Source organism: Anas acuta, chromosome 1 (assembly GCF_963932015.1).
Source record: "Anas acuta chromosome 1, bAnaAcu1.1, whole genome shotgun sequence".
In the NCBI taxonomy this organism is placed as follows: Eukaryota; Metazoa; Chordata; class Aves; order Anseriformes; family Anatidae; genus Anas; species Anas acuta.
This window is the reverse complement of record NC_088979.1, coordinates 61,899,020-61,924,747: the sequence shown is the minus strand read 5'-3', so window position 1 is coordinate 61,924,747 and position 25,728 is coordinate 61,899,020. Positions and strand designations below refer to the sequence as shown.

Below are 25,728 nucleotides of genomic sequence, written 5' to 3'. Positions count from 1 at the left end.
AGCTTGTTAGGTTAAAAAGGAAGCAATTAGTTCCATTCATTAAATACGTTCATTTATCAGCATGTACCAACCATAAAATTTGCACAATATGTACATAAGTCAAATTCAGGTACACAGCTGGGTGCCATTTTAGCATACCATTACCTAAATTGCTTGCTAGTAGAAATTAGCCCTACTCATTTTGTTTGGTTTCTTTTTGCTTTTTCCATTTTAGAAGATACAAAAGTGAATGTTAACATTTTAACTTATTGTAAGTCGTACAGAATATTAGCTTCCAATATTTACATGCATATGCTACTTCAGAAAAGAAATACAAACCTGTGCTTTTTGTAGAGGTGCCATTCGACAGCATAACACCGCACTGCAGTTCCTGCAAATTTCAAGAAAGAGCTCTCTGTAGTTAGCTGAGCTCCCATCTTGTCTTGGTTTCATTATTAATGATAATGCTGCTCCATCAATAATTAAACCATAATCTTGCATATCAGTTGAAAGCCTGTTCAGGAATAAAATATAAACTAAGAGTCACTGTAAAATTCTCAGTCGTATTTTAATGTTGGCAATAGGTCTTCTGTGAAAATTAATTAATGAAAAAAATAGTGAGTAGAGAATATTGCATCATTAATACACCTCAAAAGGAAATTCATTGTACAGGATTTCTATGTATGACATTTTAACATTCTAGCTTATGTTGAATGCATTCAGTGCTTTAGCAATTTGAACACAGCAATCTGATAACTCACTGGCTTGGACAGTGAGTATGAGTGTATAAGAAATAGTCTTGCAGTGGCCTCAAAGGGCTCCAAGAAATGCTGTAAGGTAAACTGAGTTGTAGAACATTCCATAATACAGGGAGAAAAAAGTTAAAAAGAAAGGCCCTTGGTACTTTTTACAAAATCTACTTTGATGGGGAAAGTAACATTGTTTTTCAGGGGCCTACATTTAAGGAGTTTAAACCATGCTTAAACAATGCTTTGAAGGCAACATTTAAAAGAGACTTGTTGGCCTGGAGAGTTAAGGCTACTGTTTGCATTTATGGTAGGCATACTTGCGTTTAGTTCGAGTAAGCCTGATACAAGTACACCTGGGGAAGCTTTCAAACAGCTAATGTGGGCATTGCTAAAAGGGTAGCCATGGTTGCACAAAGCACAATTTAGCACAATAAAATATGCTGAACAACACGGGGAGATGCTCTACTCTGAGAGTCACACCGCAAGAGCAGTTTTCTGCAGCATCCCAACTAGTTATTTCACAGCTCCCTTCCATTTGCCTAAATTACTCAGTAGCCTCAGGCTCTAGCTCAGCAGTGAGTGCTGTATAAACAGAAAGTCAGGTTTATTTGTGTCCTAGTTTCAGTGTTCCAAGGTAATATTACCGTGTGTGGGTTTTCAACAAACATGGTTTCACCATGACCAGTGAAAACCACCACATTTATTAATGTTCTTTAACCTATTTTAAGCATCTCCATCTTTCCTACTAGACGCTATTTTTGACAAATAATGTAAAGTACCGCAAACTGTATTTTAAAATAGTTTACAGATACTTTTCACCAATTTGCTACCATTGGCACAGATAGGACAACACCATTAGTATAACAAAACATCTACCAAAAATTTATCATAATGAAGCCTAGGCAATGTACTGATCGTTGGCCATATCATAGTGAAAGGTTTTCAGCTTGAATTTGAACATTCAGGCAAAAGCTTGCTATTAATATATTTGCATATTTTCCAACTCTGCAGCCAAACACAAGAAATTCTGATGAGTCTTAATGTCTAAAAAATTGGTATTGCACAAGAAAGTAAAAAAACACGTTTAAACATAAGCTGAAAAAACTGTGGAATGTAAGCTGAAAGTGGAACAGATGATACAGAGACAATTAGTAAGTTCTTTTTTAAATATGAAGTTTAAGAGATATATTTAACTGAATATGCAAATGTGATTGATTAGACCAATGAGATTTAAGTATAAGGAGAGCTAAGACAGATGCACCAGCCCTGAGTTTCAAGCCATAAGGCTAGGAGTTTTACAATCTCTCTGTTAAAGTATCACAAATACTTTTTGTATTCCTTGTTGTTCCTTTACTATAAATTCATTGTAAATGTACACAAAATGTACATACTAGCTCATTCCACATTAAAAAGAAACACAAAGCAAATACACATCGTTACATCTGAAGACCAACAACAACATCTTAAGATGATAAATATCTTTTTCAGTCTAATTCCTAGTTTTTTACGGGGTATAAAAGGAGGTTACCTAAAGGACTATGTAATGTGTATCAGCTACTAAGCTTCAAGTAAGTAGCCTAGCTACTAGCATGAGGCATTCATATTATACCAGTGGTTTTGCTTTATAATGCCATTTTTCTATCTTATTCCCTGCTATGTTTCAAGGAAATCATTTCTGCACATGATTCCTATCCTTCTTCTGACATTCAAAAAACACGTAAGTCAGTGTTTTCTGTATAATTACCTTTCTATTTAGGGCACTTGAACTATTTTTATGCACACCAGAAGATGTGGTACTACGCTGTTGCCTGTCACCTGTCTGTAAATACATGATAATCTTCCCTAGAAATAGCACAGTAGAGAGACACAGCATAGCTCCCTTAGGACGTGGTCTTATCAAGAAAGTCGCGTCATATACTGACTCTGATTACAGAAATAAATCATGTCTGCTTCCCTTTTAGAAGTGTGAAACAGTATTTTACTTCACTATTGCTTTTGCCAAGAATCAGTATTGCTTCAGTGGAAAGATATATAATTAAAATCAGCTGTGATTTTTCTTTTAACATTTCAAGCAGTACCAGTAATGAGATGGAGAGACAGCCACAACTGTAAAAATGTAAACCTATACGGAGCAAACTTATATGTAATTGACATGCAATAATTTACACTATGATAACAGAAACCGAAACACTATATTGGTGGTCTTAAGATATTCAATCAATCATGTAATTATTTATGAAATGCACAGAAGTCCATTCCTAGCTTGAAAATTCAACTTTTTCCTTACCCTGACAAACTATCACTGGTTAGGCTGCCACTGTGCCTTAGGACAATTTTGCTTAGATCAAAAAGCACTTCGTGTAAACTCTTTTCCTCCATTTTCTTTGTCGTTAGCTCAAGTATTTGTGTATTTCTCCGGAAGAGTTTGCAAGCATAGCAAGTAGCTGCAGCAGTCTCCATTTTGTCTCCCGTCAGAACCCAAACTTTAATTCCAGCTTTCTGGAGTGCTTCAATAGTGTCAGCAGCTTTTTCTTGTAGCCTGTGGAAGTCAATTGACATCAGACAATAGTTTGCTTGGAAATGAGAAATTCACAGGTTCTTTTTGAAAGCTTTTCATAACCAAATAAAAAATTTCAATAAAAGTGATTAGATCTAAGAATTTTCCCCAAGGTGTGAATCTAAAAATGCTAGTACATTATAAATGATTTGACACTTGCAAAGTGCTCAAAGTTTCACCTTTCACTTATATAGCCTAAAGGACAAGATGCTTTATTCCCCAGATAAGTACTTCACTTAAAACATTTTTAGTGCTTTCAGCTAATGACATCAAGTAAAGAATTACTGAAGAGTTATTAAAGTCACCTCCCAGTTTTAATACAGTTCTTAAATTTAAGACATAACATAGATCCTTCCTTTATTTCCTCAATACCCATTTCATAGTTATTTCTTCCAAAACATTTCCCTACAGTTTGCTCAATAAGGTGCAATACATGTATATTGCTTGAATATACTGATTTTTGTACCTATTGTTATTAAATTACTATTTCATAAAATTACCATGAGTAACTTAAGTAAACTAGAGATATGGAATTCACTCCAATAAATGGACTTATCTCTAATCCAGAAAAACAGCTACAAGAGAGCCATTAACTACCTCCCCTAGCAGACATTTCCTTGTTTATAAACACTGGAGCAAGTGTCCTAAACATCCCTAAGAAATGTACTAACCGATCTTCAACAGCTGTAGCACCAAGTAAAATAAAATCTCTTTCTATCTTCTCATATGCTTCTGCTAATTTCTTTTCCCGGTCCTGGAGGGCCAACTTTGCATTTTGTAGCAGCTTCTGTGCATTGCTATATTCTTCGGCAGTGAGCTTTTTATATGCAACACACAGTGTTCGCAGTCCCTCCTAAAGAATGTAATCAAAAGAAACAATATGCATCCCATACAACTGTTCTTAGATTTCTTGCTGTTTACACTGTAATATTGGAAAAATTTGAATGATTTTACTGTTCATTTACATGCTCATTTTTATAGTAAAGCGAGTATAGTATAATATAGACGAGAAAACAGGGGTCAGCTTGATTCTGTGCTGCCCTGGAAGCAGTTACAACCTGAGGGACAAACTTCAGTCCTCCAGAAGAGAAACAGATCAGCCACCCAACTATATGTACGGGATTACCAGGGAAAAGAAGGTCATGCTAAAGCTTTCCTTCCCTATCTTTATAATTAGGCAGGATGAGTCAGAAGAAATAATACTGATATAAATAGTAGCTCTGTGGAGTCAGTCTGTTGATGCTGTGTTGCAGCAGATACAGGGACAAGGACAGAGACAACACATCACAGTGAGTGTTCAAAGTGAAAATCCAACTGTGTCATTTCAATCAACTGCAAACTAGAATTCAGTTGTGGGTGTTTCAGACTGGATCAAGCTTTTGGATTTGGTGATGAATAAGAAAACAGAGTGCATAGACCACATAAGGGAAAAAAAAAGCTGCTATAACACAGAAAGAATATTTTGCTATCTCAAATATATTGCCTCTCACAACACCATTTAACTGGCGCTTATCTTCATAAACATTATTCCAGTAGGTCTTTGTATAGTTGCTTAGTACAAATGCAAGGACAAGAATTCAGAAAGTTTTTGGACACTTGCTATTGATAAGGACAGATGCCAGATGTCTGCCTGTATCTTCTCTCAGAAGCTTCTGTATGTAGAAGTCCTATAACCAATTAACTAGGATGAAGAAACAGCTGGATTTCTCTCTTGACAGATCATTGGATCGATATGATGCATGAACATTTCTTTCAGTTTCATTAGCCTCCTTCATTTCTAATTACCTGACAACTGTTTTGTGTAGTAAAACCTATAACTTACATCAATGAATACCTAATGCATTCCTATCTCACCAGAACTGCTACTTGGAAGATGAGATGGAGTAAAAATTCAGATAAGGAAATAACACAAACTGCGTGTGTGCACTTGGGTATAGAATAATTTCTGTGCCTGGGAAGAAAAATCTGTTACAATATCAATCAGGAGGTCAGGACACTTAAAATCTTTGATATCACATGAACAACTCAGTAGAAACTTAATACCCGCTGGAATCTTACCACTGCATTGCGTTCAACTCTGGATCGTATTTGGTCAATTTTGCCTTCTTTAACTCTAGGAAATATGGAAGAATCTGCTCCCTTACAAAACAGAAATATATCACCTAGAAGAGACAGCATGGAATTCAAAACAGCCAGATATATTTGTATCCAGATAAGAAACCTTTCAAATAGATTTCTTCCAACAGTTTTATAACATTTGCACACATGCTGATACCCATTCCCCTTTTTTAATGAAAGGCACACAGACCATGGAAAAAATGATTAACTCTTTGATAAACCTGCAATAAATTTAAGTGAAATAAAAACACCTAACAGGACACAGCATGTGGTAGTCCTACCTGTTGAAGATTTAACAATTACACTCATTCTCCGTCTCACAGAATCAAAGCTCAAAACCTCTAATAATTCAAACCTGAAAAAGAAACAGAATATTTTTTTAAACAACTCTTGTTTTTTTCAGATACCTAAACTAGGTATTAAAGCTTCAAGCATATGGAATAAAATATCACTCCTAACATGAAAGGTTATATTGAATACCATGGAACATGAAGTACTACAGAATGAAATAGCACACTACAAATAGCAAATGGAGAGGTGAGGGCTCAACTGCTAATTACTTGAAACAGAATCTGAATGCGTGATGTTCTGTGATGTTCTTCAATATCTAGTTCCCGAAAACAATAAATATAACTTATTTTAGCAGAAGACTAGAAACCTCGTAGAAGAGCACTATACTACCTAAAGAGTAACAAAATCCATGCCTATAATACCTAGGCATAGCCATAGGACTTGAAATACAGAGATGTTTACATGGAAGTCCTTATTTAATATTCTTCAAATTCTAATTCTGACTATTCCTAAATGTGCCAAAGTAATTTCATAACTCCTCCTCAAGTGTCAACTGACAAGTTAATAAAATGAAAAAAAAACAAAAAACTTATGCTTGCCACTATTATAATTGTAATTGTTTTTATGATTTGACTTGATCATCCCACATTCCTTTGTTTTCTAGGAAGAAAAATGAACAGAAACTCTTGCTCTGCTGTTTTTATATCATTTATCAATTTATATACATTAAACATTTACTCTATCTTCTTTTCCCCCTTTTTTCCAGCACAAACATAAATATCAATCTTTTCAGGATTCATTTCTATAGATATTGTGCTTATGAAATAGATTTGATGGTTAATTAGCTCATTCAGTTCTAAGTCCTTACAACGACCTTACAGCCAGTAAAAGACCACAATGTTTATTTCACTAAAAGCAATAGAAGATTCTAACAAAGAGCTGGATCAGGACTATACCTACAAACTGTGATACAATTTGGGCTCATACCACTTTATTAAAAAATTACCATTTACCATATAAACAAAGGAAAAATATCCTTAGTTCCTAACACTATTGATCTATAACATTAGGTCAAGAACCACCATGTCACACTTTTGTTGTTATTTCAATTTTCCTTATTTCATACACTGTCAAACTAACAGACTTAAAGATATAAAACTACAGTGTATGTTTAAAATTGTAAGTATTAGATCATTTACATTTATACTAAAACGCACAATTTGTGACTTTTTGAATTTAAAATTAACATATAGGGAAAGAATGATTAATTAAACATATCAATAAAACTTTCTTTCCTCTGACTCATTTTGATGTATTTTAAGCGCTCACTTTTCGCTGTTATTTTCCCGATTTAAGATCTCCATGTAATTGTCCTTCAGGCTTACATAGGTGTAACCAAGTCTGTAAAATGAAACATGTATAAAGAGAATGAACACAATAAAAATTTAATATGCATAACATAATATGTCAGACAGATTTAAAGCTGAGCTTATCTTCAGAAAATAAACACAACTGTTTTTATTTGATTTATGAATATAATCATGACTGCATATTAAGAAAATCATCAGTTATAGATGATTTGGTGTTTGCTATTAGAATTTTTTTGCTGAAAACAACTTTGAACTTCAGTAATTAGATCTCCAAATTTAAAAAGTACTATACTTAATTACATACATACTTCTGTATTCCCTCAACTAAAGCAACTTCATCAGGTGATGATGATATATATATACGAGATTTTCTTGAGTGCTCGTTTTTCTTCAATCCATCTACATTGTCATCATCTTTTACTTGAACAGTGTGGCAAAGACAAAGAGCTCGGAAAAATAGCTCTTCTCTCTCCTAATAAATAAAAGAAATCATTGTCATTAGTTTTTATCACTTTCAAGTATTCCTTAAAAAGCTTTTTTCTTTTGGAGGCTAGTAATGTCAGTGATTACTACTGTTTATTATCATATACAGGCAGTATCATAGGTCACCTGCCCTTTAAGAGAAGCCAACCCTGTGGTGTCACACAACTGGTTAATAGCTGCTAGTACTACTAACACTGCCATGCAAGTCAAGATGCTGATGGCCCCCAAAAACCCAGTGTGCATCTCTTGCCTCCTCTGAGATTCTACATGTGGCTAAAGGTTTTTTGTTTTGTTTTTAATTTGTTTAAACTTTGACAACCAGTATTAAATACTAGCCAAGGTACAATTCTAGGAGTCCTGAATCCAGACAGAGCGACACAGCATCTGCAGCACAAGTGTTAATAGGTTTTAGAGATTTCAATTTCTTGTGCAGCTTGAACACCTCTCAGATCTATATAAAATAAAAGGAGTGTGACATTCTGGAGTGACAAAAGGAGTGACATTCTGGCAGCTGGAGCCAACAACTTCCATAACGTTTCAGATGGTTTGGCAATAGCACCTTAGCCATTTCTTGTTTCTGGTTTGAGAGTCACACCACAAAGAGATTTCTATTTCATGGATAAATGGCTGTGTTCTAACTGTATCTTTGTTTCTGAATCTTCTGTGCTGTTCAATACAAACTGTGTCTGTGCCATTTTAATTTGAGGCCAAAAACACAGCTACCTTGAGACCATGTTCAGATGGGTAAAAACTGTAAGGCTGTTGAATTTAAGACATCTTATTTTGCCATGGTGAAGGTTATGGCGAAAGTATGATCTGAGACTGTGTTGATACATTTTAAAACATATTGTCCATTGGTTGTGGTTATCCTGCCCATTTGTACAATGCTCGTCTGCTGACATGTGAATTCTCCTTAATGTTCACTTATTTTAATTTGTTTTACGTTCCAAAAAAGCCAAAGCATGTACTCGCTGCGTGTAATACATTTCAGATGTGGCTATATTAATTCACTTTTAAAAGCAAATGAGTTTGATTATAAACCTTTCTATAACCACATATACACTCAGTGATGATTGAGCAAGTGTTTGCATTGAACATTCATTTTCCCCTTTACGAGTTTCCTGCCTTGATTTCCCTACTGAAGCCAGTGTAAAATGGAAATCAGCTATTATGTATCTTTATCTATTAACTAGAGAAAGTTCTGCATTTCTGGGTTTTATTTAATTCAGTTTTACAGCTTCAGTAAGTTGGAAAACTTCCTATTAAGCATCTAAATCTTACTCTGAACTATGAAAGGAAAGCATTCATGCTGTCATACATTCCCTGCAGGTATATCCTTTGGTTACTGAAGTTCAAGAATGCTGTATTTCTGCAGTTCCCTTCATCAGCATAATTCATTTTTCATGTTTCACTGTAAAAAACAAGGACCTAGAAAGAGTCACCATACCTTTCCACTTGTTCCTGGAGAAGAATCTATCATATCAATGCCCGTACAATCATGAAGAATTTGGCCATTACAGATAACGTGTGGTATATAAACATGCCCCTCAATGCAACATTCTACAAATGCCATGTTGTTCTCAGTTAATGTTCCTGTTTTATCTGTGAAGACATACTCAATCTGCAAATGAACACAAATTAGAAACAGCAGGAATATGAACAGAGACCTTTCAAGGTATCTTAACAAATGGGCTGGATGTTACTGAGCTACACCTTTCTTTAAAGATGCAAGCTATTTCAGAAAAGAAAGACAGAAGTTTCTTTCAGGAATCATCTTCCATGGAAATGGGGAACTAATTTTTTTTATCATACAAGAGTACCAGTAAAGCTCTCCTACCAGACAACACTTATAAATAATGTTTAACATACTTTTACTTTTCTCTCAAGCTCCTTTTTGGTTTTTAATGTCTTGCTAGCTGCAAAACAGATACTCATGGAAACAAAATGAATAAAAATTTCATTTGGCAGGGATGATTACTTAATGTGCATGCCTGGATTTGCATCAGTTCCTTTCAGAACAGTCTTCAGGCTACTGTCAAAGTTTCCCACTACAACTACTCTAGTGTAAATGAACACTGAGTAATTATCACGTACAGTTATATACATGTACTAAAAATATGTGCATTGTTATTGCATTGAAAGTCTCTTCTTTCTGTCTCAATATTGATTTTTTGATTCCTTTTATCTTTTACAGTAAACCATGGCATTAAAGGCTAACAACAGCAAAAACAAAACTGAAAAGTGACCTCACCAGAGCTGTACAAAGGGGAAGGATCCACCTTCCTCCACCTGTTGGCACCACTCCTAATGTAGACCAGGGGGCTACTGGCTACCTTTGCCACAAGGGCACACTGCAGGCTCATGTTGAGCTTGGTGTCCTCCCGGATCCCCAGGGCCTTTTCTGCAAAGATGCTTTCCCCTGGGTGGGTCCCAATGTGCCCCATCACCCAGATCATTAATGAAGATGTTAAGCAGGACAGGACCCAGTACTTGGACCCACTGGAGCGCTGCACTAATTACTGGCCTCCAGCTAGACTTCATGCCACTGATCACCACCTTCTGGGCCTTTTGCGTCATCAAAGGGTGTCTTTTCATCTCCTTTTACTTTAAGGAATTTAGATGCTTATATAACCTCCCGCTATAGTCAATGGAGAGGAATCATTACCTTCATGAAGTGTTTATCCTTTACTAATACAGTTAACCATGATAGGCAGAGCTAATTATCTAGCGTAGCTACTTAACAACCACTATATAGGTATCTATAATATAGATGCCTTTTTGTATCTATATTGCAGGCACTTCTGCCAGGTTAAGAGGGGTGTGCGTGCTGATGTGTCTGTTCAGTGAATGTGGAAAATTCCCAAACAGCTTAGATTATATATCTGCTTTCTGGATAACTTAAATTTGGTGAGATGATTCAGCATAAAGTCTCAGAATCTGCAAACGATTCAGAAGATATATAAATTTGCTCCTGCTTGAATGTACAATAATAATATTATTTGCCAAAGACATATTGGCAAATATATATATATATATTGGCAAATACATATTGGCAAAGATATATTAGCAAATATGTAAGAGAGCATTTGTGTAGGAAAAAATAATACAGAACTAATCTTCTAGATTAGCTACAATATATAAAATATGATATGAAACCCTAAAATAAATTTCAACAATGGAAACACCAATTTAATAATTTAATAATTTAAATTTAAATATCACTAAAGAAAATTCATTTTAAATCTGCAAAAAAATCACAGTTGCAATGAATTTTTAAATAAAAAATTACTGTACATCAATGAAATTTATTTTTATGGCAGAAATAGTAGAAAAATGTATAATTTGATGAAATTTACCTGTCCCAACTCTTCATTGAGGTCAGAAGTATTCACCAGTGGTCCTTCACTTGTCTCTTCATCAAACATCTCCTCATCCCATGTAAGGAAATAAGAACCAAGAAATTTTTGCATTTCCACAGTGACATACATGGATACAGGAATAATGTAGTTGAAAAGAACCATGAACGCAAGGAAGTCTGTAAATGCTTGAAGAAACTGCCAAGGAAACAACACAAAAATATTAATTTTTCATGTACCATCAAAAACGGGAAGGTGACTACTTAGATTTGCAAATTATTTTTTCTAACAGTTTTCAAACAGTAAGCAACACCATTCACATCTCACAGTTCAGCACAGAATGCAAACTTTCATGATCGATAACACAACTATTTGGGCATAAAGGAACATCTTTTTAACTTTGTATTTTTCTTTAGAAACATACAGTTAAAGATACAAGTTACTGCTGCAAAGTTCTAGAGCAAGTAATGAGAGCGACTGCATATGAATGGTGAACAACTCTATGTGAACAAGAAAACAATATGCATTTGCATATTCACAAATTACCAGAAGAATATCAAAAAACTATAGTAAGTCATTCAAGGATTACTAGATTACATAACCTTCAGGCAGTATCATCATCATTTAGTGTAACGAAATTTTTTTCCACTTTGGGAATATTTAGTGAAGTAATACTATGCTTTCTGTAATACAGGGCTCAGTTCATTTCTTGGTATTCTTCCTTGACTATATCCTTGTTCTCATAAGGATGCTGGACACTGGCAACTGTGCTGGTCTCTAGTGCTCATAACAGTTACAGGACTATATGAAACTGAGAGGTATAATGACAGAGATTTCTACAATAGATTCTTTTGATCAAATGTCTGTTATGGAATTGCCACTAGTTGGGTGATTCCTTTCAGTCCTATGTTTCTTTGCAAGAGTTGAGCTCTTCTCTTATTGATGTAATTCACATCAATACCAGGAATTTCAAAAGATAAACAAACAAACAAAAAACCCCACATATTTGCATGGGAGTTTTTATACTAAAACAAAGACCTCATAGTGCTTAATCAGTCTTCAGTTAAATTCACATAAACAACTTATGTGCAAAAATTCATATACAGGCTTCCCAGAAAATATACCACCACCACTGCTGGGAAAAGTAACAATTCATGACCTGTAAACAAGCAGGCTGTATATACTTTTCAGTAGAATTCTTATAAATGTAGGGGTTAGTGAAACTTTTTTGGTATTTTATTTCCATACCACATTCCTTTTCCTTTCTGGCTCTGTTTTCCAATTGTACCATGGCTCATCACGATAGTCTTTACTCTGCCACACGTGCTTCAGGACAGTATTTATTAGCGCTTTACTGATGAGAATACAGAGGTATACAATAAGGAATACATTCATTGATCTAAAAGAAAATAAAGTAAAAATTAAAATGACAATTCCATTAGTATACAAACTACAGAGATTATTTAAAAAATACACTTGTTCTTCAGCCTAACATTTGTTGCAAATCTAACAATTGCATGATGTTAATAACTTCTCTACAGTGTTTTCCCAGTGGAGAAAATCATTATCGAGGACCACTTACTATTTATAATGTTAACTGCTATAATTATGTAAGATTACTTGCAAAAGTACTTTAATAGAAATAAAATGCATCTAGAACATTTTGCAATGTAGCTGCAATGGTTCAACTGTTACTGTTTCTAGACAGATATAAAAAAGAAAGAGCAAGAACACTGCATTTAAAATTATGTTAACATTAATGATGGGCATGAACTAAAAACTACGGGTTATATACCAGTAAGGACAGAAAGAGGCACATCATTCCTCAGTCACTATATAAGAGAAGGGTTGTCAGCTGGTCAGTACATATTGCCTAAGTCAATGACATTCTTTTATTCCACAAAGTTGGACACCTTACACAGATGTGATGACTTCAAATAGTAGAGCAGGACTAGAATCTAATCCTCTCTACTTATTAAAGCAAAAACAAACAAACAAACAGACAAACAAACAAACAGATGAGGGAATTTATGATTTTAGATAAAACAACAAAAACATGCCACACATAGGCTTTGTGTTATTGCAGTTGGTCCAAACTGAAAGGAGTTATTTCTACTGAATTCAATTTAATTGTAATATAAAGTAATGTTAGGATACTGAAGAACATAACCGTGGAAAAATGTCAGTAGGTATACTCTAATCAGTAAAAGTCCACTGGAACAGCTAAACTAGCATATCTTAAAAAGGTAAGCACTGCATTAAGGTGGTTTCTTTTGAACACGTAACGATAATGAAGTATTGAGAACCTTATCTGGAGTTATATGACTCATTTTATAAATCAAAAATGAAGCACACAAAAATGAAAATTTTAAGTCCTTTTACCTCTTTTTTTTTCTTTAAACCACATTTTCTTTAAAACACATCTTTTAATCACATACTTTCAGCAAAATAAAAATAATCCCCTTTTATTCACTATTCAAACATGCAGTTTTCCAACCCCCAAAGAAATATTGAAATTTTTACTTTTCTACAGCAGATCTTTTCTGTGATTTTGACTGGTAATTTAATGCCATCTTAGTTTCCATGCCAGTGTAGATAGCAACACCTGAAATTAGACAATTTGTTTTAATAAAGATTGTACAGTAGAATAACACTTTAATAACAATACAACTCACTAGATTATTATACCCTGTCATTTCTCTAAGTTTCTATGGTCTGAAGAAAAAGGATACAGATTGGGATAATACTCAAACACTAAAAATGGCTTTAATATTTTGGTTCTTCAGGGGAAATCTTAAGAATGGCATTTCAGATGACATTCCAGAGCCACATTTTCCAATTCCTAACATGTTCTCTGCTATGAATGAAAGCCAAAACAAAGCTGTATTTTGAATAAATCATCTTGTGTTTATAAGTTCTTTTTTTTTTTCTTTTTTTTTTTTTTTTTTAATTTTAGAATCTAAATTATATGTTGTGAAAGAAAATTCAGCAAGGGCTAAACTACAGGATACATCCAAGAAGAATAATAGAAGGCTACTGCTTTAGCTTTCCTCAGAAAAATCTAATACTTAGTGAAAAGAGTGATCTGATTATTCCTGCTAATAATTCAGATTGAGAGACTAACCCTCAGAAGATTAAAAACAACTACAAAAAGCTGTAAATAAGGAAATGGATTTTAAGGGCATATTAAATCAGCACCCCTGCACACTGATAAAAATAATATAGTTTTGGATATGGATCATACTGGGGTAATGGCAAACACTGCATGCGTTACACAGACCAGGAACAGCCACTTACACATCTCTGCCTGATACACAATTTAACTGAGATCTCAAAATCATGCTCTCAAGTTTATGTAAATGCTACAAACTAATTGTATTAGTTATCTACTTCAGATACCAATTCAAAGCTAAGAGGACAAATTTAAATTAATGTATACTTTTAATGTTTTTGTTTTTTTGAGAAAATCTTTTAAGATTTTCACGTTTTAGGCTGAGTACTTCATTGCTATTTCTGATCTCCTTTTGTGGAGTATGAAAGTTGTACATGATGGAGGATGACTTGTACCTTGTCCCTTTCAGTTCCAGCAAAGGGTTGTTTGTAACACTGCAACTACCCCTACCACTTGGTTTGCTTGAAGAATGTCAGAAACATGTATTCCATGTTGTGCTTCCTATTTCTGCTAAAGTATTAAAACACTTCCATGGAATGAGGACAGATCACACAAACAAAATACAGTGACTAGTGGAAAGTCTAATTTGGAATCAGGAACTGTTTAGGTGGATTTTTTTTTAATTTTTTTTTTTTTGATCAGCCCTATTTATGGGTATCTGCCTGTTTTGACAAGTGAGCAAAACAGATTTTAAATTTTTTTCAAGCTTATTACCTTGTTTGGAACAACACTTACTCACAATGCTTGTTCAAAACCCAAATATTTACAGGAAGAATTTGAATCGTCTTTACCCCTCCCCAAAATCTCTATAGTCATGGAACATCATTAATACTAATTTTATTGCATTTCTAGAAACAGCAAACCTTATTGAAAAGTTGTAAATCAAGTGATTCAATAGAAATCATATTCTTGGTAGCAACTCTAGACTTGTAACTTTGTTTGATGTCTGCTTATTACTTCAGCATTCACCGAAATAACACAAATATTTACCAAAGATTTTTTCTGTATTCTTTAAAGTGGCTCCTCTAAGGAGCAGATTTTCGGATCCTAATGGCCTGTAAAAGACAAACATTACAAAATGTAAGTATTTAGAAAGAGACAGCAGGCCTTAATGGAAGCCATCTAAGACAGGAAAGTAGTATTACTCAATTAATTTTATGTTGTGTGAAAAAATTAATAGGTGGTACTTAAAGCACTTAAGTGAATATTAAAAAAATGTAGATACCTACAATTAAGCTAATAACCTCACAGTCCAAGTCCAGCATTAGCAATTTCATTTTGAAACGTGTTGAGAAAACAGTAAGTTCATTTCAACCATGTATGTAAATACCCAAATAAAGATTCATCATCCTAATTGCAAGTTACTTACTTTTAAAAATACTAATTCATGTCTTTTTTTAGGTTTATATAAATTATAGTTTCGTTCATGTTAGAGTTACTTATTAAAGACAGTATGTTCTGCCCTTTCATTTCAAGTATAAATGGTATACAAGGTATTGCTTGAAATTTACTGTATACTTTTCATAGCATAAAGATGAATATAGGTAAAATAACTTATTGAGAAGCAGGAGGAATTACTGTAAAGATCCCCATAGAGTCTAAAATAGCATTTTGGAACGTATGTAATACAATCCACCATGGGAGTGCAAAAACAAGGACTTCTTTACAGACAGACAACATGCAGCATTGCACAGATGACATTTTAAAGTATTGCCAGACTATTTATATAGCAATGGAAAAATAAAAAAAATAAAAAAAATAAACTCAGTAGTTTTGGATGTTATTCAAAGAGTTCAAAAATAATAAAAAAATAAAAAATCAGGGAACTCTAAAACAAAAACCCCAAGGCCGTAACTTTGATGTTCTGATGTAAAACCTGCTACTAGTTCCATTTAAACCAGTGGTGTGATGTTATGGGAATGATTTGGTAATAGGACATTGTATCCTGATATGGTAAAAAAATGCCAACAGTCCTTCCAATAGCTCTGTCCAAGGAATACGAGCTTTAACACCACAAATTCTCTTCTTGGTCACAGTGTTGCAGACAGAGCAGGCTATTGCTGTTTTGATTACAAAGGAAAGTGCTCTTCAGAAAGAAGAAGGAAAAAAAAGGCAGCTTTCACAGCAGACTGTAGCAATCTACTATTAAATGATGCATCACTCAACACAGAAAGGACAGGAGGATCCTCAGGAAAGGATACCTCCTGCCTGGAAGCAGGCAGCTGTCACTGCAACAGCTCAAGAGGCCAGGGCTCTGCCTGACCCTCTTATCTCGGAGACCCCCAAGCAAGAATACAGCCCAGAACAGCTGAGAGGGACATGATCTGCTCTGGATGGTGACAAGAGATTTTCACTGCTTTGCAGTGCAGTCATAGATATTTCCTTTGGGATCACTGACATGCTCAGCAGCCAAATTTTCCCTCCTCTTTGCTTACTGAGATAGAAAATTACCTATCTACAGACACGCTGAGCTTAAGAAAATACTTAGCCAGAATGAATTAACTTCCCACATGCTGGGGCCTTGGATATAATCCAAGAGAGACAACTTTCCCTCCAATTGCTTTGCCTCTTTGTGGAAAGAACCTGAACAAAAATCAGGTACACAAAGTCTTTTCCTTGTTAGTACTCAGAAGATCTTATACAGAAGAGACATGAAGACGCATGACACATTTGTACTGCTTTATTTTTATTCTCTATTTGCCATACAAAGAATGTCCTGGGCTACACTAACTGCTCCTTGAGGAGAATCTACCTCACTCACTTCAGGATGAAACTTATTTGCACAGGAGGAAGACCCTTCTAGGTGCCAGACCCAGGATAACAAATTATCATTTCCTATACAACATATAAAGTCCATTTCTTTGGATGTTGCCTTCTTGAATACACACAATGTTTAAGACTTCTTAGGCAAATGTACAAATACAAATCCACCCCTCAGTAAAACTAAACATGACGTTTGGTATGTTTAATCTCCCCAAAGAAGAGGATGAAGAAGAGGAAGAAGAGAAGATAGAAAAGGAAGAAGAAGGAGAAGGAGGAGCAGAAGAGGAGAAAGAAGAAGAAGAGAAACACAAACACAAAGGCCCCCTGCTAATGCAACAATATTACCAAAGTACTGTCAAAATACTCACAACAACATTTACAAGCTAAATACATACCAAATAAAAGCTCAAGGAAAAAGATGAAATATTTATGATATACACAATTACAGTCTACAGACTTTTAAGAGAAAAATACTTTATATCAATAAGACAAGACAGCACAATGCTGGTAAAACAAAAGTAATTCTCATTATTGATATCTTAACAATCAATCCTAATAGTGATTATATGTGCATAAACTCTGTATTTTCCTTACCTTGCAGTAGGCTCATTACTATCATGGTAAATATTTATTCGACCAACAAATCTGCAAGGGAAATATACAAGTAGTTTTATACCAGAGCTAATTTGTGTATTGCTATGTATATATCTCTCAATATTTCATTTTTTTTAATGTACAAGGACAGGTAATTCTCTTTATATATGGGTCATATATATACAAAGAAAACTGGAAGAGCAAAAGCAAGTTATCAATAATTCAGTAACTGAAGGGGAAAAAAAATGCAAAGGCAAACGCTCACCAGCCCCCATAAATAGACATCTCCAAGCAACAGAGACTACCCCCTGCCTGCTGTTATATTGCTGAACATGATATTAATATGGCACTGAGTGCCCCTCTGGTCAGTTCAGGTCGTCTGTCCTGCCTGCTCCCAGTCTCTTGCACAACCCCAGCCTACTTGCTGGTGGGGCAGAGTGAAAAACAAGGAAAGCTGGAGAAATGGTTGGTAAAGACCATGCCGTTTTCTGTCACATCCTACCCTTATGGCAGGCAGTTCAAAGGTACTACCAAGTAGGCCCTACTGCCCTGCAAGGAAGAAGTTTAAAATATTTCCTTCCTCCTGCATTCCAACAATGGCTGCTGGAATAGCTAGAGAGCTCTCAAAATACCAGGTAACTGTTCATCAGCCAGAGAAGAGTTCACTAAAGTTCCTGAAAGCACCAGGTTTCTCTGTTTTTTCACCTACGAATAGCAGCTGAGGTGGCCTAGAGCAGTGGTCTCCAAACCTAACAGATCATGCACCCGTATCAGTAAAAAGTTTTGAGCATGCACCCCCCGCTATATTTCCTTATAAACTAAATATATGTACTAGTATATTAGTACATTGTGTACATGATAAAACATACACAAAAATAGAACTTAAAAAAGGATGAGATAAAAATGAAATACACAGTATTTTAAAGATTATCTTATAAATTGTACAAAAACCTTTTAGAGCTAAAATTTATTAGGAGTAATATTCTTAGTGAGACCTACATGATTTAATATACTTCTTTATTTCTGAAAATTTTGGTTTAACACTTTGTGATTATTGAGGATTTTTTCTAGTACCCTCGAGGAGAATTAAGCACACATGTGTACTTAAATATAGAAGGATTTAATGAACAATGCATTGGACAAAGTCCTACCACCATAAGCAGATCTATGAGGAGTCTGCAAAGATTCAGCATTCCCTGTATACATTTGTGTCAACACCAGTCACAGGAGGGTCGGCATCAGGCACCCTAACACAGTGGTAAAGCAGCATTTTTACTTTTAAGGGACACATTAGTGTGTTTATTTTTTCTAATGACAGACACTTTTCTTTACAGAAAAGGTTAGGAAATTCAGAACACTAGCCCCTTTGTAAAAGAAAAATACGTAACATCTCTAAGTGTGACAACTCTCTTCGGCAAAAGATAATCACCGTACTTCTGTGTGGTACATGGTCACTCTCACGCCAGCTCATTACAAAGCATTGTAAAGATTCTATTTAAAGGTCTTGTTTTTATAAAATTAATCAAATTGATGATATCCCGTAGCACTTCGTGCAGTTCTTGGTCCAACCTGCTACTGCAATAGCTTGTCTATGACTGATGCAGTGAATGAATTTCGCATGTGGTGCCAGCTCTGTAACCTTACTCTGGGATCCTTTTTCATATCAGTAGAAGTAGCTGCTCCATTAGTAGTTATACTTGCACATTTTCTCTATAAGACATTGTTTTTATTAAAAAGTCATTTGTTCAGAACATATCTTCTCTATTATGTCTTTATTACAGTAACTCACAGACAAAAAAAAGTAGTTCTTTATGTATTCCATTATTGAAACAGAATCTAGAAATACCTTAAGCTAAAAAATATTAGAAATATCTGTACTTTCAGCCAACCGTACAGCAATATCCCACGCTGCATAATTTATTCTAATACCAGGTTCTTTAGATCTTCAGCAGTGTTTCCTATGTACCTTCCAACAGTATTTGCTGGCAAAGGACTGTATTTCATTTTGTTGCCATATTGTTTTCTCTATTATTTCAGCCATCTTTCCTGCAGCAGGAAGAACAAGTGTTTGCCCAATGATACGTGGCTTCTCATCTTTCACTATTCAGTAAGAAAGTTCAAGAGAGTCTTCTAAAGATTTGTTATTAAGTTTACTGAAATTTTCTAAACCACTTTCTAAAGTATCGAGTATCACATGACTTTAAACATCGCTGAAAAAAACAACTGTGGAAGTTTGTCTTCATGTTCTGGAGGCTTAGATTTTAATTGTCTTGATAATTGTGATGGCTTCATACAATCATTATGCCAAAACACAACATGCATGTAGGGTGGTGTTCATTGTTAACAATAGCAGATTTAAATCTATCTTTCAAATAGTCTTCACAATTTTGAATTTATTTGGCCAACTGCTAATGAAGAGCTCGTAGTAAGAGTAGAAGTGTTTGCTCTACCATATTCTTGTTCTCTTGTGCTTGTGTTATTAGTATTAGCTTCAATATGCAGCTTCTTTGCAGGAATCTTTTTAAGCCACTTGTCCATTTTTTGAGGTTAGTTTAGTTAGAACTAGACAATATAATCTGTAAAACCACTTAACCAGGCACACACAAAACCACAATGCTTTGCAATACACTGAAAGTGAACAAACAAGTCTGAGTGCCTGTCAACCTCTCCGCATCATGGAACACCTAGTCTTGCCCCAGGATACTTCTCAAACTGTGGACCCTCTGACATACAGACTGAATGAGAGTGTCAGTATCAATACATACATTAAATATGATTAATACTTGATTTCTTTCTTATTTTTTTACATTGAAAAATAAACTAAGTAGAAGTTCTAAAATTTCCTTCGCGCACCCCAATGAACTGTCTTGCACACTCCCTGGGGTCACTTTGGAGACCACTGCTCTAGAGGAGGCCACTGAACTACCTGCACGGATGGTGACTAAATAGATTTCAAGCTCACTCTGGGGCCCACTCTAACCATGCAGATGCAGACAGGATCTTTTAATGATGATATTGATAGGGTACCTTAAATGAAAGAGATAAAATTACTTTCTTACTTATAAAGGTCAGGCTGAGGTTGTTCACATTCAATGGTAGCATGTAATGCATCAATTTCTTCTTCACTGTGAAATGCCTTTGTATCTTGAACAGCATAGTGAGTCTAGAATGAATAAAAAGGTGTAAATAAGAACAAAAAGAATATGGACAGATATACAAAATATTAATATACAGATATAGTTCATCGTGAAACATAGTTACTAGCTTTCACATAAGAGCTAATATTTCAAATAAGATGCACCTTTAAATGTTCCTTATTGGGAAACTTTCTACATTATATGCAGGTACCTTGCCATATATACTCACAGATCAGGTTAATATGAAATTTAAGTACAAAATATTTTGTGAATTATCTCTGTAAATTGCATGCCTATACTGAACACAGTCAAAACTGCAAATAAATATCACAGAATCACAGAATGGTTTGGGTTGGAAGGGACTTTAATGATCATCCAGTTCCAAACCCCTGTCACAGGCAGGGATGCCACCCACTAGACCAGGCTGCTCAATGCCCCATCCAACCTGTCCTTGAACACCTCCAGGGATGGGACATCCACAACTTCTGTGGATAACCTGTTCCTTTGCCTCACCAACTCTCAAAGACTTTTTTCCTTATAGCTAATCTAAACCTTCCCTCTTTTGCTTTAAAACTGTTCCCCTTGTCATTATCAATATCTGCCTGTGTAAAAACTCACTCTCCATCTTTTTTTTATAAGCCCTCTTTAAGTACTGAAAGGGTGTTTGAATCTTTTCATAGAATAGTGTAACTGAGAAAAATTTAGTCAACTGTCAGAAAGTTATACAAGTCAATGTATCTGCTCACAAATATATGCATTTAAGTTATACCATGTTCTGTGTTAAAAAAAAAAAAAAAAAAAGAAAAATGTAAACTTTGCCTTAAAAAGAAAATATAGAACATTTGATTACCTTATGACTGGATTCACCATCCAAACTAGCTGTTGTAACAAAACATGTTCCATCTTCTCTACTACTGGAGAGAAATATTAAGTCACATGGGAATGTTTCATCTTCTTTTACCATCACAATGTCTCCAACCTAGGGGAAAAAACATTTATCAATCCTGTGTCACCTCAAATTTCAGATTTCAAAACCTATTCAAAAATTAAAATATTTTTAAAAATCACCAATTTTCTTTGCACCAGGATGTTACCACAAGAGTAAAGAACTACAGAAATATCTCTGAAGAAACTAATTACACCTTGTGAAATGAATCAGGCTTGTAGTACCCTTCCTCTCAGGATCTCAAGCCATTTTGCAAGTACTATCTTTTTCAGCTTTGCAACATTATTTCAGAAATGGAAGATACTATCCTTGCTTTAAGAATAAATACAAATACAACAAACCATCTTTTCAAAAATAGCTGGAGAATGTGGGCTACTCTCATTGGCTCTTGAGCATAAGCATCTCAGAATGTTATAATTAGAGACGATTGAAAAAACTAAGAATTCCAGTCTGCCAATGAAAACAGGATAGGTTTTCAGCAGAATTTGTCACTAGAAGTCCATTCCATTCATTATCCATTTAAAGGTGCACAAATTAATTCTCATTAATGCAAACATAGATAGCATGCTACAGTCTGTTAAACGGCATCATGGAACAACCAACCAACTATAAATTTAAAAGATAACTGTAAAGCCTCCTTTTGAGAAAAACAGCCTTTGATAAATTTTTGGAGCTCATCTTTTACAAAGGAATATAAAAAATGTACAAATGGTAAAGATATAGTATATGTTTTAAGAATATCAGCTTCAATTAAAAGATAGTAATTTTGGGAATTTTTCATGTGACTCAACATTTTCTAGATATACCTTTAAGTCATAATTCATTATCATAAGATTCAGCTTAAGCATTATCCTCACAATACAGCTGAATTCTAACAGCCCTAGCAGTCTGGCAGAGTTCAGTTAATTCTAGTTAAGCAAAATTGTTTGAAAGCAATCAGCAATAGCAACAGGTAAAAATAAAATTATTTTAACTGATACAATTTACTAAAATGTATTGAAAAACTAGAACGATGATAAAAGATTCAACTTCTTGTTGATAACCATAAGGTTTAATTAAGGACATGATATGAAAATTGGGTACTTCATGTCTAGGAAAAAAGCTATACTTTTACAAAAAAAAGGAAGTCTTAGGCTGTTCAAATATAGGAAGACATTAATTCCCTCATATACTTCCTTTAGATTAAATAATTTTTCACATTTCATTCTGCAGACCCAGGGAAATGAGGCTACATAGTGAGAGTGTGAAGTGGTAGGTTTCTAACCAGAGGCAGTGAATGTCTTGGCTGGGGCCAACCTGAACAATATGGAGCCTTCATCCTGAAGAGCAGTGGAGCCTGGCTGACTACTGCATAAGTTGCCCTACTCTTCTAAGATGTGTCTCTGAGAGAACTTGCCTTTTTGCCACAAAATCATTAAACATTAAATCATCATTAAATCATAAAAACAGTGACATGGTAAATTATAATAAAGCGCTCAAAATGAGAACGTATCAAAAGCAGATAAAACACTGTTAGGGCATTATCTTGAATAAACTGTTAAAAGACAGAGAATCCACCTAGTAGAACAAATTGTAAGAAATAGTGATTGTCGTTAGTTTGATTTTGCCAGCCCTCTTTACCACTGAAAATATTCATTTAATTGTCAGCTAGCTAAAACACAGTGACATTACTGCAACTTTAATCACCTCTAAAGACTGTACCTGGGGCTTTTCAGGTTGCCACTGAAAATACACATTGGAAAATGTTGTATTGGAATTTTCAGATACAACTCAAAGACAAGAGTCCTCTTAGTTTTGATTTTCACACATCATAATGCTGAACGATCCTTATTATTTACTAATCAATCCATGAAGATGTTCTTTGTAAGCTATGGCATACAAATCAGTCTGCAACCCAGGAGCAATCTATAATATAACAGCCTATTAGAAGATAAATTAATAATCTAAACAATTTGCAGTAGAAAAAAAGGCAGGAGTCAAGAAAAAAACAGTAAACAAAATATTAAAATATTAATAAATAAATAAAATATTAAAAAAATAAATATTAAAATATTAAAATAAAATATAAAAGGTGTTTTTTGATACATTTGCTAATGCATCAGTTAAAAAGAAATCTCATATTTCATCATTTTTTTAAACTTCATGTAATCATGTAATCAAATGTCCACAGGCTTTAGGGGCTGAAGGATCTGCCTTTATATGATCTAGTCTGTTTTCTTGCATAATACAGGTCAGAGAACTTTCCCCTGTTACCCATAAACAGATACCCTCTCTACACAAGTATTTCCTATGCCTGCCTCAGCTATCCTTTAGTTCGTTAAATACAATCACTGAAAGGCAAAGAACTGGGGAGAAATTGAGAAAATATAGGCAATAGATTAATTACTGCAATACAAATTCCAGTTATGTAGTACTTCACCATTTTTATTTAGAATGGATAACTACTTAGGTACACATGTGAAATACAAAGCACATCATGTGTTTTTTTTTTTATTTTATTGCCTGGAAGCTCTAGGCAGAAGTTATCACACTCAAAGGAATGGAAAGCAGAACGGAAAGCAGAAAGATTGTGAGCCCCGAAGAGCTATTTATGCCCAAACAGGGCAGAGCAGAAAAAGATATTCCTAATGGAGATATGAGAAATAAGGAAACCCTAAACAAATATCTATCATATTTGCTGAGTTCTAAAGATTATAAGGATGGCAAGTGCATCTAAGCATCAGTAAGAGAAACAAACAAACAAAAAAAAAAAACACAAAACACACATTTATTTCTGAAAATAACCCTCAAAAAAAAAAAAAAACAAAAAAAAAAAACAGGAAAGGAATGCAGAAGCATTCAGAAGCCCAATGAAGAGGTTGTGATTTAATGGGTAATGAAGAAAGTATTCTGAATGTGTTGTATTTTCTCTATAAGGAATAGGACAAATTGATAGGGTTGACTATCATAATTGGGCTTAAATAACTTACTAATGTGCATACCCACAGATAACTGCAAATGGAGAAAAGACAAAGGACAAGTATCATGAGTGAAACGTTCATTAAAAAACAGAAAATGAAAGCAGTAGTTATGAGAGAAGAGTTAAAGCAAAGATAAAGCAGAAACTTGTCTAACTTCTTAAAATACTTTTCTCAGAGGCATTCAATTAAAATTTAGTTTATTGAAGGTCTATTACCATGAAATGTAATAAATACATTTTCTACACTACATTCCTGTGTCTTTTTTATTTATTTATTTTTACTAGAAGTTCAAAGAAAAGCCTGACTCCTGAAGTCTATTAAGTCATAGTTACTTACTCTCAATTTTCGGCTTTGCTTTCTAACCAGTTTACCATGTTGAATGAAATGAACAGGGCATTGGTTCATTGCATTGTCAGCTTTATGTCGAAGCCAATCTTCATAACCCTAGAAAACAGTGAAATGGAATGACGCAGTGATGCACATTTGGCTATAAAGACACAGAACAGCTCTATCTTGCAACAAAAATTAAAAAAAAATAAATAAAATAATATATCATTAACCAAAATAAGGAACATGAAAAGATTTTCGCTAGAACAAATGAAATTGAGATACGGTCATGTTGGACATATGAGAAAGAGCATTCACGGTTACAATTAATTTACAAAATTATATATTTTCATGAAGACATTTTGATAAATAGGGATGTCTATAATATAAAGAAAAATTTCTGGTTTTTAAGTGATTGTCTTTTGTTCACAGTTTATTGACACTTTAGTAAGTGCAAAGTACCTTTAGAAGTTGCTGCTGAAAAGGTAGAAGTGGAGAAAATATATTTTGGAAGACTGGGACTCCATACTGAAAGATGATCAAGTGAAGCCATGACTGAAGATGGTCATATTTCCTGCCTGTTGTTCACTTATGTCAAGCTTCTTAACCCTACATACACTTTATTAATACTGAAGAATGTTGTTTGCAGAGACTTTGCAGGCTAGCCTATTTTGATTGCTCAATTATCTTATGTATTTGCGTTTTATAAAAAAAAAGTCAAAGTGAAAGACGAAGAACCTTTAACTTTCCATTTGAAAGGTCCTGCAGTGGGTTAAAGACTGGAATTGACAAATGCCTCAGAGGTTAAGAGATGGAAAATACCATTTGTACTCCATAAAAAGTTTTATATCTAACTGTCTTGGGCACATTTGAAAATCAAGTGTGTAACTGGAGTATCACTACCCTGAATGCTCTCAGAGATAATA

General features: G+C 34.4%; 1 protein-coding gene across 4 annotated transcripts in view; it reads right to left on the bottom strand.

Moving 5' to 3' along the window:
* The window catches only part of ATP11A (ATPase phospholipid transporting 11A), a 123,711-nt gene that overhangs the window by 22,279 nt on the left and 75,704 nt on the right, over positions 1 to 25,728 (bottom strand). For all 4 annotated transcript variants that reach the window (XM_068678712.1, XM_068678689.1, XM_068678698.1 and 1 more), the window contains exons 5-20: positions 24,812 to 24,919; positions 21,420 to 21,548; positions 20,492 to 20,595; positions 17,433 to 17,483; positions 15,066 to 15,130; positions 13,427 to 13,508; positions 12,152 to 12,302; positions 10,904 to 11,101; positions 8,995 to 9,168; positions 7,373 to 7,536; positions 7,024 to 7,095; positions 5,685 to 5,758; positions 5,344 to 5,447; positions 3,957 to 4,138; positions 3,016 to 3,267; positions 319 to 493 (exon numbers count right to left, since the gene is read on the bottom strand). In XM_068678712.1, coding sequence (XP_068534813.1) covers positions 319 to 493; positions 3,016 to 3,267; positions 3,957 to 4,138; positions 5,344 to 5,447; positions 5,685 to 5,758; positions 7,024 to 7,095; positions 7,373 to 7,536; positions 8,995 to 9,168; positions 10,904 to 11,101; positions 12,152 to 12,302; positions 13,427 to 13,508; positions 15,066 to 15,130; positions 17,433 to 17,483; positions 20,492 to 20,595; positions 21,420 to 21,548; positions 24,812 to 24,919 — 2,085 coding nt within the window. The remainder of the gene's footprint in view (positions 1 to 318; positions 494 to 3,015; positions 3,268 to 3,956; positions 4,139 to 5,343; positions 5,448 to 5,684; positions 5,759 to 7,023; positions 7,096 to 7,372; positions 7,537 to 8,994; positions 9,169 to 10,903; positions 11,102 to 12,151; positions 12,303 to 13,426; positions 13,509 to 15,065; positions 15,131 to 17,432; positions 17,484 to 20,491; positions 20,596 to 21,419; positions 21,549 to 24,811; positions 24,920 to 25,728) is intronic.